Source organism: Notolepis coatsorum (assembly GCF_963971535.1).
Source record: "Notolepis coatsorum genome assembly, chromosome: 9".
NCBI classification, from domain to species: Eukaryota; Metazoa; Chordata; class Actinopteri; order Aulopiformes; family Paralepididae; genus Notolepis; species Notolepis coatsorum.
This window is the reverse complement of record NC_140173.1, coordinates 30,974,285-30,989,211: the sequence shown is the minus strand read 5'-3', so window position 1 is coordinate 30,989,211 and position 14,927 is coordinate 30,974,285. Positions and strand designations below refer to the sequence as shown.

At 45.3% G+C, this 14,927-nt stretch overlaps 1 protein-coding gene across 1 annotated transcript in view; it reads left to right on the top strand.

Annotated features, from left to right (window-relative positions):
• The window catches only part of vps8 (VPS8 subunit of CORVET complex), a 197,320-nt gene that overhangs the window by 75,577 nt on the left and 106,816 nt on the right, over positions 1-14,927 (top strand). Inside the window, 2 exon segments of the mRNA XM_084321817.1 lie at positions 1,850-1,885; positions 3,403-3,493. Coding sequence (XP_084177943.1) covers positions 1,850-1,885; positions 3,403-3,493 — 127 coding nt within the window.

Genomic DNA, 14,927 nt, shown 5'->3' with positions numbered 1-14,927 from the left:
AGTACCATGGTGAAATTGGTTTTGACATTAAAAGTAAAATTTTCGCTCTACTAGATGGTGGCCATCTTGGATTTCTGGGTCAAATTTATGTCATAGAGTCAAACTGATGTCAGAATTGGAATCGTCATGGTTGACTTACACAACAAAGTGTATTCATACATGATTCTAGGTGCTCTGGATCAAAAGTAAATTTTTCAAGATGGCGTCAGCAGGTATTTTGGATTTGGCCATCTGACAAAAAATGCCGGGATTTTTGGGAGGGACACAGGGGCTAAATATTTTATAAAAGGTCCATAGAAGTCAAAATGAAGGGACATTTATGCACATGTACTGGGACTGCCCACCAGTTAAGATATTTTGGAAAGAAGTGACCCAGCAATTATCAAATCTCTTAAATCTGGATATACCTGTACACCCCTCTGTATTACTGCTGAATGATGTCTTTGAGTATGCAGTACCTCCACAGCTAAAGAGATTGGTTTTATCCGGTATCACAGTGGCTAAAAAGCTGATAGCATCACAATGGTTTCAACCGGAAAATATGTGCCGGAAGGTCTGGATTCTTACATATCTCGATGTGATTTATCAAGAAATATCTACAGCAAGAATTTTGGGTCTCAATGAATCCAAAATGGCAATGTGGTTAGAAGTGGTGGAGAGAATAAAAGCTAGCATATAATGGTAGTGTCTGGTTAGGAACAAGTTATAATGGTTGGATTATCCCAGTGTTTCTCAAAGTGGGGGGCGCGCCCCCCAGGGGGGGCGCAGAGGCATGACAGGGGGGGCCTTGAGATTTATAAAAAAAAAAAAAGCTTTTTTTTTTTTTTTTTTTTATTACAGAAAATTATCACTAAAGTGCTATCTGTTGCAGCACTGTTCTACATGAAAATACCATTTCTCAAAATCTGAAAATCATTATTTAATAAAACACAGAAAAGGATCACCAAGTTACTCTGGATAAAAAAAACCTTTACAGACAACATTGAGACAAAGCTTCCTGACACATCCAAACTCTTGGAAGAACTCTTTGAAATCTCATCTGATACCACCTAGAGAGCTAGTTTCAGAGTGTGGTGCTGAGTACCAAGTATCTCATCTCATGGCCCACCAAGTATCTCATGATGCAGCAGTTAAGGTGTTGATACCATTCAGCACCACATACAGTATCTGTGTGAAGCTGGCTTTTCATCCATGACAGCTCTGAAAACAAAATATAGGGCCAATTTGAAAGGTCACGATATTGGTGTTATTTCAATAAATTTAAACATGGCCCATTTCATGACTATTTTGTTGGGGCGAGGGGGGGGGGGCCCCAAAATATTTTGGTCCGCCAAAGGGGGGCCTGACAGAAAAAGTTTGAGAAGCACTGGATTATCCAATGGGGGGTCCGGGAGAGGGGGGTACGAGCTGGAGCATATGTGTGTTTGTATATCCTATTGTGTGTTGTCATGTTTGTTTATGTGTTTGTTTAAAAAATAATAAAAAAAATAAAATACAAAAAGAAGTCAAATCAATCATCAAAACATCTTAGCCAGAGAATGGTCACGGAATTTTGGTTCTTGACCCAACTATAGACCTGACCTGTTGGTTCTGAAACCAGACTAGACCTGACCTGTTGGTTCTGAAACCAGACTAGACCTGTTGGTTCTGAAACCAGTCTAGTCCTGTTGGTTCTGAAACCAGTCTAGCCCTGTTCTGTAGTGGAAACAAGCCCAGTGGTTTTTAGAGGAAGCATGGCTTTGTGAATCAGAAAGTGTTTCCTGCTTGTTTGCCCTGAATTATTGTTATGAGTCTGCTCTTCATAGAGTGTGTGTTCTCTAACAGTGCTGTGGTATTCTCTCTTTCACAGTCGGCTCATATAATGACACTGAGGAACTGGAGGGAGGTATGTATTGTATTAAATAGAGATATGTATTGTATTAAATAGAGGTATGTATTGTATTAAATAGAGGTATGTATTGTATTAAATAGAGGTACGTATTGTATTATATAGAGGTATGTATTGTATTAATTTGTACGTACTTGTTCACAGGAGTCTTCAATAACGTTTGAATGGTAATCCATTTTGTGAATACATTTGTTGAAACAACATCTTTAATAATAATAACTTCGTTTTATATAGCGCCTTTCATAAGACCCAAGGCAGACGGCTCCTTCTCATCAACACTGCTATCTAACGTTAGCAAGCAAAGCGTGCGTAGCTCGAGCTGTGTAACGTTATTCGGAAACTTTTTATTACGAAATAACTAAAGACATTCGGGGGATGTCTGGTCACGGTACTATTCTCCCTGTGGTGCATGTGATTCATGAATGTAAACAAACACGTCACCAGCCCCCTGTCAGGAAATCAAAGTAACTATGGTAGGCTGCCGGGGTCAAAAAGGGTAACGTGATTAATTGTTACGATTTTAAAATTAATCGGGAAAATATTTACATGTTAATATTGACAGTCCCATTTTTATATAAAAATTGCACGTGGTTGAGTTTGTATGTTTGAGTTGAAAAATAAACATTTGAAAATGATCAGTAATCTCTGCATTTTCCTTGATAACCAAGCAAGTAGACATGCACCATTTATTTATTATATTGTAATCGCAATATTGTCCACAATAATCACAATTGCACTCTTTCACCAAATCGTGTAGCCCTACTGTAGATGTGACTGAGCTGTTAATGTAGATGTGTCTCTGATACTTATTTGCACTTTGTGAATGACGCACACATTTTGTTGTTATTGAGTAAAGCTGCCTGCGCCTAATGAAGACCTACCTACTGCAGACACACATTTGCTCCAGTTATCGTGTGTGTGTGTGTGTGTGTGTGTGTGTGTGTGTGTGTGTGTGTGTGTGTGTGTGTGTGTGTGTGTGTGTGTGTGTGTGTGTGTGTGTGTGTGTGTGTGTGTGTGTGTGTGTGTGTGTGTGTGTGTGTGTGTGTGTGTGTGTGTGTGTGTGTGTGTGTGTGTGTGTGTGTGTGTGTGTGTGTGTGTGTGTGTGTGTGTGTGTGTGTGTGTGTGTGTCAAATCAAATTTATCTGTTAGGCCCGACAACACACGTTAATGTCCCCATGGGCCGGACACGTCTTCTTTAAACAAGTCAAGAAGAAACATCACAATAAGTCAAGAACAAAACAAGAACACCATAAGGTCCAACAAATTTAATGAATGAATGCAATCTCTCTCTCTCTCTCTCTCTCTCTCTCTCTCTCTCTCTCTCTCTCTCTCTCTCTCTCTCTCTCTCTCTCTCTCTCTCTCTCTCTCTCTCTCTCTCCTCTCCCTCTCTTTCTCTTTCTCTTTCTCTTTCTCTTTCTCTTTCTCTTTCTCTCTCTCTCTCTCTCTCTCTCTCTCTCTCTCTCTCTCTCTCTCTCTCTCTCTCTCTCTCTCTCTCTCTCTCTCTCTCTCCCCAGCGTGTTGACTGTATGTTGAAACAGGAGTGTTTTGTTGAGGCTCTCTCTCTGGCCTGGTCCTTCCACGAGGGCACCGCCAAGGCTGTACTGGGTGGGTACAACAATAATACTAATACAATCAGTGGTGCAGTGCTCATGGGACGCGGTAGCACGCCGTTCCACCCCCTTTCTGAGCAGAAGCACGCACATGCACACAAAAATGCGTTCCACAACTTTCACTCGACTCGCAAAGTACCCACTTGGCTACTTGTCTTTGCATAACAATAGCTCAGGTCGTCAGCTGTTGAGAATGTGAAAGGGGATTCAGCGCCATGAATCAAATTATCACCCCAACCCGCACACGGTTAATGGTTTCACGGGTAGCAACTTTGATGTTCATAACAATAATATATAATATATAATAATAAAAATAAACGGTCCACCTAGAAGGTTCTGGGATCCAACAACATATGTCACAACTTGGCTGAGAGCCCATCGCTCAGCTGAGAACAAGAGGATGAGAAGAGCAAAACCAAAATACAAGCCCTGAGCTGTGGAACCTCTCACTATGTGACAAATGGTCCCGACTGGAAGGATGAGACATTTCTTAAGTTGTGCTTCAGAAGGAAACGGTCCTCCTCTGGAAGATACGGGTGTTGTACTGTACAGAGGGCTAACATTTCCAACAAAGGCCAATATTGATTAAATAGATTAAATTGCTTTGATAAAGCAGGTCTTACTGTACACATTGGTGGGGGCTTGCTTGACTGTTACTGTAAGTTACATTGTTAATTTAGTTTGTATTTACTTTTCTAGTTTAAGTTAATTCAATTAAAGAAATTGTAACTACAATGTAACTACAATTACATTTAAAACATTGTTTGTTTTCCCACCATATCTGTTGACAATATAATTTCTTTATATATTGAAGGCTACATCCTGCTACCTTTTTCAGCTTCTCTATTTCAAGGCAATATTTACAAAAACTAAACTAAACTAGTAATTTCCTATACAAACTGTTTCCTACTATTTATGCACATAATAATCATAATGCTGGTCGGAGCTGTTCTGTGCGCACGCCGAGGGGACATGTATGCGCGGGAGCGCGCGTGCACGTGGCATCATTAAAACACAGTGCAACCCCTTATGAAATCACCACTGCACCACAATACACTACTAGTAGTCAGTCAAACATATTTATATAGTAGTAGTAGTTTATTCAGTCGTCATCTCACACAATACAATATGCACAATATTTGATTTTACAGTGACTGAAAAAATACAGACTGAAGCATAATACATGCCTGTCCTATATTCTTAACTAAATTAAGACTCTAAAACAGTATTCTAAAAGAAAATAGCAAAACACAGTATTATTCACCTTTGTTGTTTTCAAAAATAGCTTCACAAACAATTTTCTTAACCAAAAGCGAATTACTCATTCTTAACTGTATATAAGCATTGTTCCACAAGTTTAGCAGTATTTTTTGAGAAGATTAAGAGGGTGTAGAAATGTGGCTAAGAACGGTATTTCTTAAAATGAGTCAATACCAGTTACAATTCACCACATTCACTATTGATATTATTGAATGAGAGCACAATTTACTGTATATTCTAATATCAGTAACATCAGTGTTTTCAAAGTACATTCAGGCAATGCTCAAATACTATCACACAACGGTCGGTTGTGTGATAGTAAAGGGTTAACCTTCTGTCGTGTGGCAGTGAAAGGGTTAACCGGCTGTCGTGTGGCAGTGAAAGGGTTAACCTGTGAATTGTCGCAGTGAAAGGGTTAACCGTTTTGGTAGTGAGGCGGTGAAAGGGTTAAAGGATCGGGCTCGTGTAATTACATGTTTGTCTTACAATTCCATCAAGTCCAGCCAACACCATTTATACTAACCAGTTCTGGTCAGTATAATTCATCATGTTAAAACAAGTCACAGAGCTGTTTGTTCTGGTCAGTATAATTCATCATGTTAAAACAAGTCACTGTACAGTTTGTTCTGGTCAGTATAATTCATCATGTTAAAACAAGTCACAGTACTGTGTGTTCTGGTCAGTATAGTTCATCATGTTAAAACAAGTCACTGTACAGTTTGTTCTGGTCAGTATAGTTCATCATGTTAAAACAAGTCACAGTACAGTTTGTTCTGGTCAGTATAATTCATCATGTTAAAACAAGTCACAGTACTGTTTGTTCTGGTCAGTATAATTCATGTTAAAACAAGTCACAGTACAGTTTGTTCTGGTCAGTATAATTCATCATGTTAAAACAAGTCACAGAGCTGTTTGTTCTGGTCAGTATAATTCATCATGTTAAAACAAGTCACAGTACTGTTTGTTCTGGTCAGTATAATTCATCATGTTAAAACAAGTCACAGAGCTGTTTGTTCTGGTCAGTATAGTTCATCATGTTAAAACAAGTCACAGTACTGTTTGTTCCGGTCAGTATAATTCATCATGTTAAAACAAGTCACAGTACAGTTTGTTCTGGTCAGTATAATTCATCATGTTAAAACAAGTCACAGAGTCATACTGTTTGTTCTGGTCAGTATAATTCATCATGTTAAAGTGGAAATGAAGCAGTGCGATAAATACATATTCATAGCATCACATTAGTATTTAGATAAGCCACAGAAGAAGTCACGTTATAAAAATAAGCAGTTTCTAAGAAAAAACGATTTGTTGTGTACATTTCTGAAGCATTTAGCATTATGGGCGCGGCCATTTTGTTGCTGACGTCATACCGGGGGTTGGGTGTATACACTCTGGTTAGCTGCCTATATTGAATGGGTCAGTCAGCAAATAAAATGTTGCCTACAAAACAACGGGACCGCGGTGGTTCTGTTTGTATTGCTCCTGGCTGTTCAAACTAATTTTACCATGTGAGAGAGAGGAAAGTTGGTTAATTTCCACAAACTACCAGTGAAAAAAACAGTTGTTGACATGTTGGCTCGGGCTGGCTGCACTCAGGCGGCGCGACCAGCCTGTTGGACAGGGAAGGAGGATCTGCAGAGAACACTTCATTGCCTCGGATTATGTTGTTGGGGTGGGATGTTTGTCCAGAAGACCACTAATCAGCTGAAGCCGGACGCGGTTCCCTCGGTCTTCGACAGACAGACCGGCGTTAGCTCTCGGGAGCGATCGCTAGCTAGTTGGCACCAGCCGGGGCCCGGCGTTAGCTCTCGCTAGCTAGCGTTAGCAACCGGAGCGTCGCGGAGCATTCAGCCTGCTGGCTACACAGGCTTGTGTAGCCAGCAGGCTGAATGCTCCGCGACGCTGGTTGAAGTGGGTCTAGGTAGCCAGCAGGCTGAATGCTCCGCGACGCTCCGGTTGCTAACGCTAGCTAGCGAGAGCTAACGCCGGGCCCCGGCTGGTGTCAACTAGCTAGCGATCGCTCCCGAGAGCTAACGCCGGTCTGTCTGTCGAAGACCGAGGGAACCGCGTCCGGCTTCAGCTGATTAGTGGTCTTCTGGACAAACATCCCACCCCAACAACATAATCCGAGGCAATGAAGTGTTCTCTGCAGATCCTCCTTCCCTGTCCAACAGGCTGGTCGCGCCGCCTGAGTGCAGCCAGCCCGAGCCAACATGTCAACAACACTGTTTTTTTCACTGGTAGTTTGTGGAAATTAACCAACTTTCCTCTCTCTCACATGGTAAAATTAGTTTGAACAGCCAGGAGCAATACAAACAGAACCACCGCGGTCCCGTTGTTTTGTAGGCAACATTTTATTTGCTGACTGACCCATTCAATATAGGCAGCTAACCAGAGTGTATACACCCAACCCCCGGTATGACGTCAGCCATGACGTCAGCAACAAAATGGCGGCGCCCATGTTGAAAACAGGGATATTATATTATATTTTTCAGACAAATAAGATAGATTTCACATTTGATTATAGAACCCTGTCTTACACAAGGTACACAACAAACAAACTAGGATCACATTGCTCACTGCTTCATCTCCACTTTAAAACAAGTCACAATACTGTTTGTTCTGGTCAGTATAGTTCATCATGTTAAAACAAGTCACTGTACTGTTTGTTCTGGTCAGTATAATGCATCATGTTAAAACAAGTCACAGTACAGTTTGTTCTGGTCAGTATAATTCATCATGTTAAAACAAGTCACAGTACTGTTTGTTCTGTTTCATTAGGGGATCCGCTCGGCATCACTCATGCACTCCCTCGCGTACGTGCACGCGCACTGAATACATTCCACAAATGTACCTTTAATACCAGTATTCGTCTGACCACACCCCTCGTTAGCTTACCTTCATAAGCAGGTGTGTGGTCACCTGCTCTCCTCCTTCTCGCTTTCACCACAAGGAAGTGCCACGGTAGTACCCCACTTGACGTGTTGTTAGTTGAAAAGAGTTGTGACGAGTCTACATTGTGCTTAATTTTTTCTTCTCTCATATCTGTTATAAGGAAAACATTTGAGTCATAATGTATTCTGCGGAGAGTAGACCTGCTAGACCTACTCTTCACCAGCGGTTCTCCATTCCCGCCTCCGTCGTGCGTTTTGGTGCTGGGCTGCTGCCACTTTCGTGGTTGCCGACCCAGCCCAGGAGGCAGCTGATGGATAGTTTGCCTCTCCGAAGAGCCGAGGAGTCGGTGCCGTCGCTCCGGCGATGGCCTGATCTCGACTCTGGTTCCTCTGGTTCCAGGGACTCGTCCGTTGGTGAACGGGCGGTTGTTTTGGAGCCGGAGGATTTGCGACGCAAACTTTTCGCATCTGCCCGTTCACGTCGCAAGATGGTGGCATGCAGGCGCGAACGGCCTGGGTTTGGGGAATTGCTGGAGACCAGCGAGGATGCGTCCGGCTCTGGATTTCCGATGGAAACTGAGGACTTCATGGAAGAGTCGGACGGATTCTTGTTTGAAGGTCCTGTGGAGGAGAGTATCCCTCCTATCCAGGAAACACCGGAGGGGGGAGAAATGGCTCCGCGGGACGCCTTGTTCGAAGATGTCGAGGAACCACCTTGGCCTCATCAGCAGGATGCCCTACTATCGGCCACATCAGACTGTGGCTCCTTGACCAGTCGCAGCCTGCTGCATGTGAGGGATGCGGGTTCGGTGGAGGAAGGTCTGCAGGGGGAACTGCTGGCTTTGTTTCCCGAGCTCATGGCGGTAGCCGCCGCCGCAAACGGCATGCCGCTGCCGCTGCCATTGCCTGCTCCTGTCCCTGATGATCTCATAGGTCATCTCTGGCAGCGTCGCCCGGTGAGAGGGGTGGATGTTGTCTACCCATTTTTCCCCTCAATGGGGGCCTATGTTCGTCAGGGTCAGGCGGTTTCCAACATCATGGGACTTACCCCCTCCTACGTACCAGTTACGCGGGTGTCGGGGTTAGTCAAAGGTATGGGGGAGGGCGTGCCTCGGCTTGATAGTCCGATGGCCGCTCTCCTCTGTCCGGATGTGGTGTGGGAACCATTATGCAAGCCGGTCCTCCATGGAAGATCGGCTAGGCGATTGGCATATTGGGGTGACCAGTCATTCATCGCTGGTACACAATCGCTGGCTGCGGCGTCTAACATCGCCCACCTAGCTAGATTTGTATCGGGGATTATGACTGGCGGCATGGATCTGACCGAGGTAAAATGCGATCAGATCACCCAGGCGGCAGGAGCTGTCCTGCACCTTACCCAGGTGCTGGCCATAGCCTCGGGGAAAGTGCGCGCCCTGGCCACCCTGAGCCAGCGCCATCTTTGGCTGGAGCAGGCCCGTGTGCCGGAGCGGAAGAGAGCCCCTCTTCTGACGGCCACCCTCTCCGATGCTGGTCTGTTCGGGAAGGCCCTGCGGTTGATGACCTCAACATGCAGAGAGATGGCAGAGGAGAGATCCATTCTTCAACCCCATTTTCCGCCTCCCGTCCTTGCCGGTGGAGTCAGAAGGCTTCCACGACGTCGAGCTGCCTCCGTCGTCCCTACCACTGCCTCTACCGCCGCTGCTGGCCCCTCCAAGAAGGCCAGGAGAAGAGACAGCGTTTCTGCTACCGCCGGCCCATCCACGACCGGAGGAGACGGTAGGGAACGTCGAGACAAGCAGACAGTTACCTACCGTCCCTCCGGGGCTCCTCGGGGTGGCAAGACTCGAGCGGCGCGAGGTGGCAGACGCCGCTGAGAGTGACTTTTCCCCTCTGTGTCCCCTCTCCTTTACACCCTCCCCGGCCCCTTTATGATTGTGTTTTTGTGCCACATTATATAATAAAAAGTTCCCCGACATACCAAAACAGCCAAACAAACTGTGTGTTTCTTCAACAAATCATATGGTGGGGTTGCGTAAATATGAATCTGCACTTTTACGTTGTGAGATGAGTCGTGTTGTGTTACGAGATTAAGCAAGGTCTGCAACATACACTCAGTCGTAGGAGGTTCTATTAGCCTGACGCTCCACATGCAGGTAGAAACTGGTGGTATTCCATTGCTTAAACAAAGTATATGTGTCCCACAACGCTGTTGTGTTAGTTGCAGTAATACTCGTACACACACTTTCCACGGCCTAGCCGTTACTCTCGGTCAGCGTTTTTGCTATGTACGACATAGTCAACGGGTGTAGGATTCACACACATACGACTTGTTTTGTTGTAAATCCTGTTCACATTTTGTGGGTAGCGGGCATTGTATTAGCTTACGCTATACATTAGCATTTCTACCGGAGGTTTTCAAAATGGCTACAGTTGTTTTCGTGTGTAGGGAAAGAAGGGTTTTTTGTGAGGGGGTGTCGAATAAACCCCTCCTGCCCACTTGATTGGTTTAGGAGATTTTATCTCATTCTGCTGAGCCAGTCAGGGCCGAGCCGTTAGGACGTCTTGGCAGGGGGGGGGGGGGAGGGTTATCCTGCCGACTCCTATTACAAACAGGAGACGTGTGCAGGGTTTCCCCCGTCGTAGCGATGTTGCTATGGCGACGCCTTCCATGAGTTACAGAGTGTTAAGGTGTCGAGTTAGAGTGTAGGGCTTACGGGTCTGCTACGCTCGATTTATGTGTAAACTTGAGTCAGTTGGTCACGTGACTCACAGTTGGCATGTCTTTCTCATGACTACGACTCGTGTGGGAAGGTTTCTGGGAGGGTCTGGTCTTTACTCTCTGACTAAAAGGAGTGACTGGATGTAAAAACATGTGAAAACGTGTTTTTTACTCCCAGCTGTGCAGTTGGGTTCATACGGGTGATGCTTCTTCTTTATTATTATAAAGAGTTGGATGTGTCTATATGAATTGGAAATGGGGGTCCCTGATGGAAACAAGACTAACGTCTTTCTCAGGTCTGCCTCCCCTTAACAATTGTGTGTATTGAGCTGTACTGTGTTGTACCCTTTCTGCAATCTGTTGGTTAAAGTTTTCATTCATTCATTCATGGAGTTGGTTGCATCCCGCCCCTCTTGTCGTTCCCCTGGGCGTCTTGGGGATTCAATAAGATGGTCTAAATAGCCTATTATTGATGTGGATATGCCCAACGCACACATAGTGCTAGCTCAGTTGTTCTGTTGGACATTAGGTAACTGACTGGCGCGCCTTGGTTGCTTGGGGTTAAAACAGCGTTTTTATAAAGCAATTGGGATGGGGGTTTTCCTCTTCCGACGACCTGTGTGGTTGTCGACGGGTTCTCGTTCATATCAGGGGATGATAACGGAATGGATCTGAACATATGTGGAAGGGTCTTCACGCCCTGGGGGTGGGCCGCCGGGCGCGGTTCGCACCGAAACGTCTGAGTGGCGCCTTCTTTTTGTGTTTAAGATCAACACGCATATCTGCCTCTTCTCCTGGAGTTGGCATGTCGGCGTGGTTAGGGCACGGGACTGGTTCTGGTCACGCTGGTCCGGATCAGTTAAACCCGTTGTCCGCCGGGGATGCAGATCTGCTGTTCTGGTACCCTGAGGGACTTGGGCTTTTTTCAGGGGGAAAAATGCTAGGTCGGTCCGGGTGTCGCAGGGTTAAGCGCTATGGAACCCTTGTTGGGTACATTGTATTCTACACTGTCGTAATGGCTTACGGTCGTGCCAACCTGTACACGCCTGATTTCGTCGGATCTCGGCCGCCACGCAGGTTGGTCTTGGTTAGTACTTGGTTGGGTGACCTCCTGGGAATACCAAGTACGGGGTGTTGGGGCTGGTCTTCCATTCTTGCGCTCTTCTCTTACGCGTGGCGAAGAGGGGCCTGTTGGGGTGGTCTTTTGACCTCCTCGGGGGACCCTGTGCTCCCCGTATCACCGGGCCCGGTCCGAAGTACTGTTTTCGTTGACCCGTAGGCCCGGGATGACCCTGTTGGAAACTGGAACACGGTTACTGCGGCGGTGCCGCAGGTGTGTTTTGGAGTTTTTTCCTGGGGGGTTATGGGACCAACCACCGCATAGGGTAACGACTAGGTGGTTGGTTCTCTGGTGTGTTGGGGCAGTGTCAACTCCCGGGTTAACCGGTTGAGGGTGCCCCTGCACGTTCATGACGTCTGCCAATCGTGTCAGCCTTCTCTGCCTCCACCCTCTGGGTGGGGGTTTTTAAATGGAGGCTTGGTCATGCAACAACGCCAGCATGCGCCCCTTCCGCCGGGGCGGCTGTATTCAGCTGTCCCCTCTGGCGCCTGTCTCGTCCGCAGTCTCCAGGCTCGGGTTAACAGCCTGTTGCCTGGGTTTTTTCCCCGGTGCGCTGCCTGCTTCCGTTGGTTAACCTTTTTTGTGTGCTTACGGCCATGTTGACTGCCTGTTCTGCAGGGTCAGTGTGCCAGGCGGTGTACTATTGGGGGGACAGAATACGCTGGCGATGTGGGGGGCGGGGTCACTAAGTGCCCACCTGGTGGGGTCTTGATGCTGGCATCATGGACTTCTCCGGGCCCCCGTACCAGGGGGTCCAGTCCCTTTGGTGGGTCTGGGTCTTCCTTCGCGCTCCGCTGCTACGGCCTTGCCACGGGGTTGGGTTTGCCCTTGACCCCGTGATTCTGGGGGCAGTAACGAGGTTGTTCCCTCCGTTCGTTCCCGGGTGGCATGCGGGTTGTGCGTGTGTGTAGTCGTGGGGTCAAGCCACGGTCTGCTCACCCTGTGTGTTGAGTTGCTTGAGTGCCTCTTCGCACGGTCGGGTCCGTCGCCCTCCCGGGAAACCTCTAATAGGGGGGGTGCCCTCCATTAGGGGGGGTCGGGGGGGCTCGGCCCTCCCTGTTCTGATGGTTGTGGGGGGCCTTCAGCGGGGTGTATTTGTCGGCCGGTGGCTCCGCTCGGCCTCCCTATGTGCATGAGTGATGCCGAGCGGATCCCCTAATGAAACAATGTTAGGTTATGACTAGGGATGCTCGATATTGGCTTTTTTACCGATACCGATATTCCGATATTGTCCAACTCCAATTTCCGATACCGATACCGATACCGATATCAACCGATACCGATATATGCAGGGTTTCCCCCCCAAAAAACGGAATAATTTCAGGTAACTAATAATTTCACTGGATGCATTCAAAAGGCTTTCTAAATGTAAGCATTATCTGTGCAAAATATGATCATTAAAAAAGTAAAAATGAACATTTTAAACCAACATGCATACTTTTGACAATAAATAAAATAAGAATTGGTTCTTACTTGCTTGCCTGGGTAAATAAAGGTTAAATAAATGTTAAAAAAAAAAAAAAAAAAAAAAAAATTGTTATTGTTTTTTTTTGTTTTTTTTACCGATACCGATATTTTCCGATATCACATTTTACTGCCGATATCGGCCGATAATATCGGTCGGCCGATAATATCGGACATCCCTAGTTATGACTATAACCAAGTTCTGTTAATTAGGGGTGACGCTCGGCATCCGACGCCGCTGCAGCCCTTGACCTCACCTTGTGGTGAATGCTTGGGAAGGAGGAGAGCAGGTGACCACACACCTGCTTATGAAGGTAAGCTAACGAGGGGTGTGGTCAGACGAATACTGGTATTAAAGGTACATTTGTGGAATTTATTCAGTGCGCGTGCACGTACGCGAGGGAGTGCATGAGTGATGCCGAGCGTCACCCCTAATTAACAGAACTTGGTTATAGTCATAACCTAACGTTCTGGTCAGTATAATTCATCATGTTAAAACAAGTCACAGTACTGTTTGTTCTGGTCAGTATAATTCATCATGTTAAAACAAGTCACAGAGCTGTTTGTTCTGGTCAGTATAGTTCATCATGTTAAAACAAGTCACAGTACTGTTTGTTCTGGTCAGTATAATTCATCATGTTAAAACAAGTCACAGTACAGTTTGTTCTGGTCAGTATAATTCATCATGTTAAAACAAGTCACAGAGTCATACTGTTTGTTCTGGTCAGTATAATTCATCATGTTAAAACAAGTCACAATACTGTTTGTTCTGGTCAGTATAGTTCATCATGTTAAAACAAGTCACTGTACTGTTTGTTCTGGTCAGTATAATTCATCATGTTAAAACAAGTCACATAGCTGTTTGTTCTGGTCAGTATAGTTCATCATGTTAAAACAAGTCACAGTACTGTTTGTTCTGGTCAGTATAATTCATCATGTTAAAACAAGTCACAGAGTCATACTGTTTGTTCTGGTCAGTATAATTCATCATGTTAAAACAAGTCACAATACTGTTTGTTCTGGTCAGTATAGTTCATCATGTTAAAACAAGTCACTGTACTGTTTGTTCTGGTCAGTATAATGCATCATGTTAAAACAAGTCACAGTACAGTTTGTTCTGGTCAGTATAATTCATCATGTTAAAACAAGTCACAGAGTCATACTGTTTGTTCTGGTCAGTATAATTCATCATGTTAAAACAAGTCACAGAGCTGTACTGTTTGTTCTGGTCAGTATAATTCAAGTCAGTATAGTTTAATTAATCAAGTCACAGAGAGTGACAGTTATTGAGAGTAAATGAGTTTGAATACAGCCACCAGTGATGTCATCAGGGACATTGAATCCTTGTGCTGTGTTCAATGAAATTATAAGATCCCTATAATACAAGGGGCTAGATCCACAAAGAATGGATTGCACGGAGCAAGTTGCACCTTGACTTACAATTCATTATGAATTGAAAATGGGGGACCCTGATGTAAACAAGACGAAAGTCTTTCTCTGGTCTGCATCCCCTTAACACATTGTGCACCAAGAACGGCGTAAATCGTTATTGCCTGCCATGCGTTGAACGCCAACAACGGCGTATCACGTGTTTGGGATCAATATTTCATTTTTTCGCCATGGCATTCAAAATTCATCCAGCCTCCCTCCGGATCGCAGCCGGACCCTGTTCTGATATTGCAATGCCTCAATACTGCCGCCTGGTGAATGGTCGGGAGAGTTACACTCACGCCAAACCGGAAGTGGCGATCGGTGCATCGAGGAAATTCCTCCACCAGAGATATATTGTGGCGTGGATCAATATACACACTCGAGTGCATTTGGATCGCTTTCTAAACACAATAATCGATATGATTTCTGCGCTTATTGCGTCATACAAACCGGAAATGGATCTAGCAGATCGACGTCAAATAATTGGGATATTTTTCCTCCAGTCTCATCGGCGAACGGTAAGAGGAAACTAACGTTACTTTCAGCTTGATTGTCCATT